Raw genomic sequence first — 403 nt, 5'->3', positions numbered from 1 at the left:
CGCTGCTCTGGGGAGGATTCACTCTGTTACTTTCTGCCTATTTGCTGACTTGGGAAGCGACATGCAGCTCCTGAAGGCTTTATGGGCACTAGCAGGAGCGGCCATCTGCTGTTTTCTCCTATTTATCATCCACTCGCACTTCCTAAAAGAAGGTAAATCTGTCTTTTTTCTCCTTTCCCCTTCCCTTTCCCTTGCAGCGTGTGGCGAGGCTGCAGTGCGCTGGCGGTGGAGCTAGCTCTATAGTACATAGATTGCGGTATGTCTGGGGGCATTGGAGAACAGGGGCTCTTCTTCTGCAGGTGGAATGACTCGCACATCAGCATAGCAAAGGGCAGGGAATCCCAAAAAAAAATCCCTTTGAGTAATTGGCTTGTTTGGAATCCATATCAATAGGTGCCCTGGT

General features: G+C 49.9%; 1 protein-coding gene across 1 annotated transcript in view; it reads left to right on the top strand.

Annotated features, from left to right (window-relative positions):
* The first annotated feature begins 7 nt into the window (after positions 1-7).
* The window catches only part of FAM19A5 (family with sequence similarity 19 member A5, C-C motif chemokine like), a 349,274-nt gene continuing 348,878 nt past the window's right edge, over positions 8-403 (top strand). The window contains exon 1 of the mRNA XM_018553894.1: positions 8-152. Coding sequence (XP_018409396.1) covers positions 62-152 — 91 coding nt within the window. The 5' untranslated portion in view covers positions 8-61. The remainder of the gene's footprint in view (positions 153-403) is intronic.

This window comes from Nanorana parkeri, unplaced genomic scaffold, assembly GCF_000935625.1.
Source record: "Nanorana parkeri isolate BGI_ZX_2015 unplaced genomic scaffold, ASM93562v1 scaffold133, whole genome shotgun sequence".
Classification (NCBI taxonomy): Eukaryota; Metazoa; Chordata; class Amphibia; order Anura; family Dicroglossidae; genus Nanorana; species Nanorana parkeri.
This window is presented reverse-complemented; position numbering and strand designations above follow the sequence as displayed.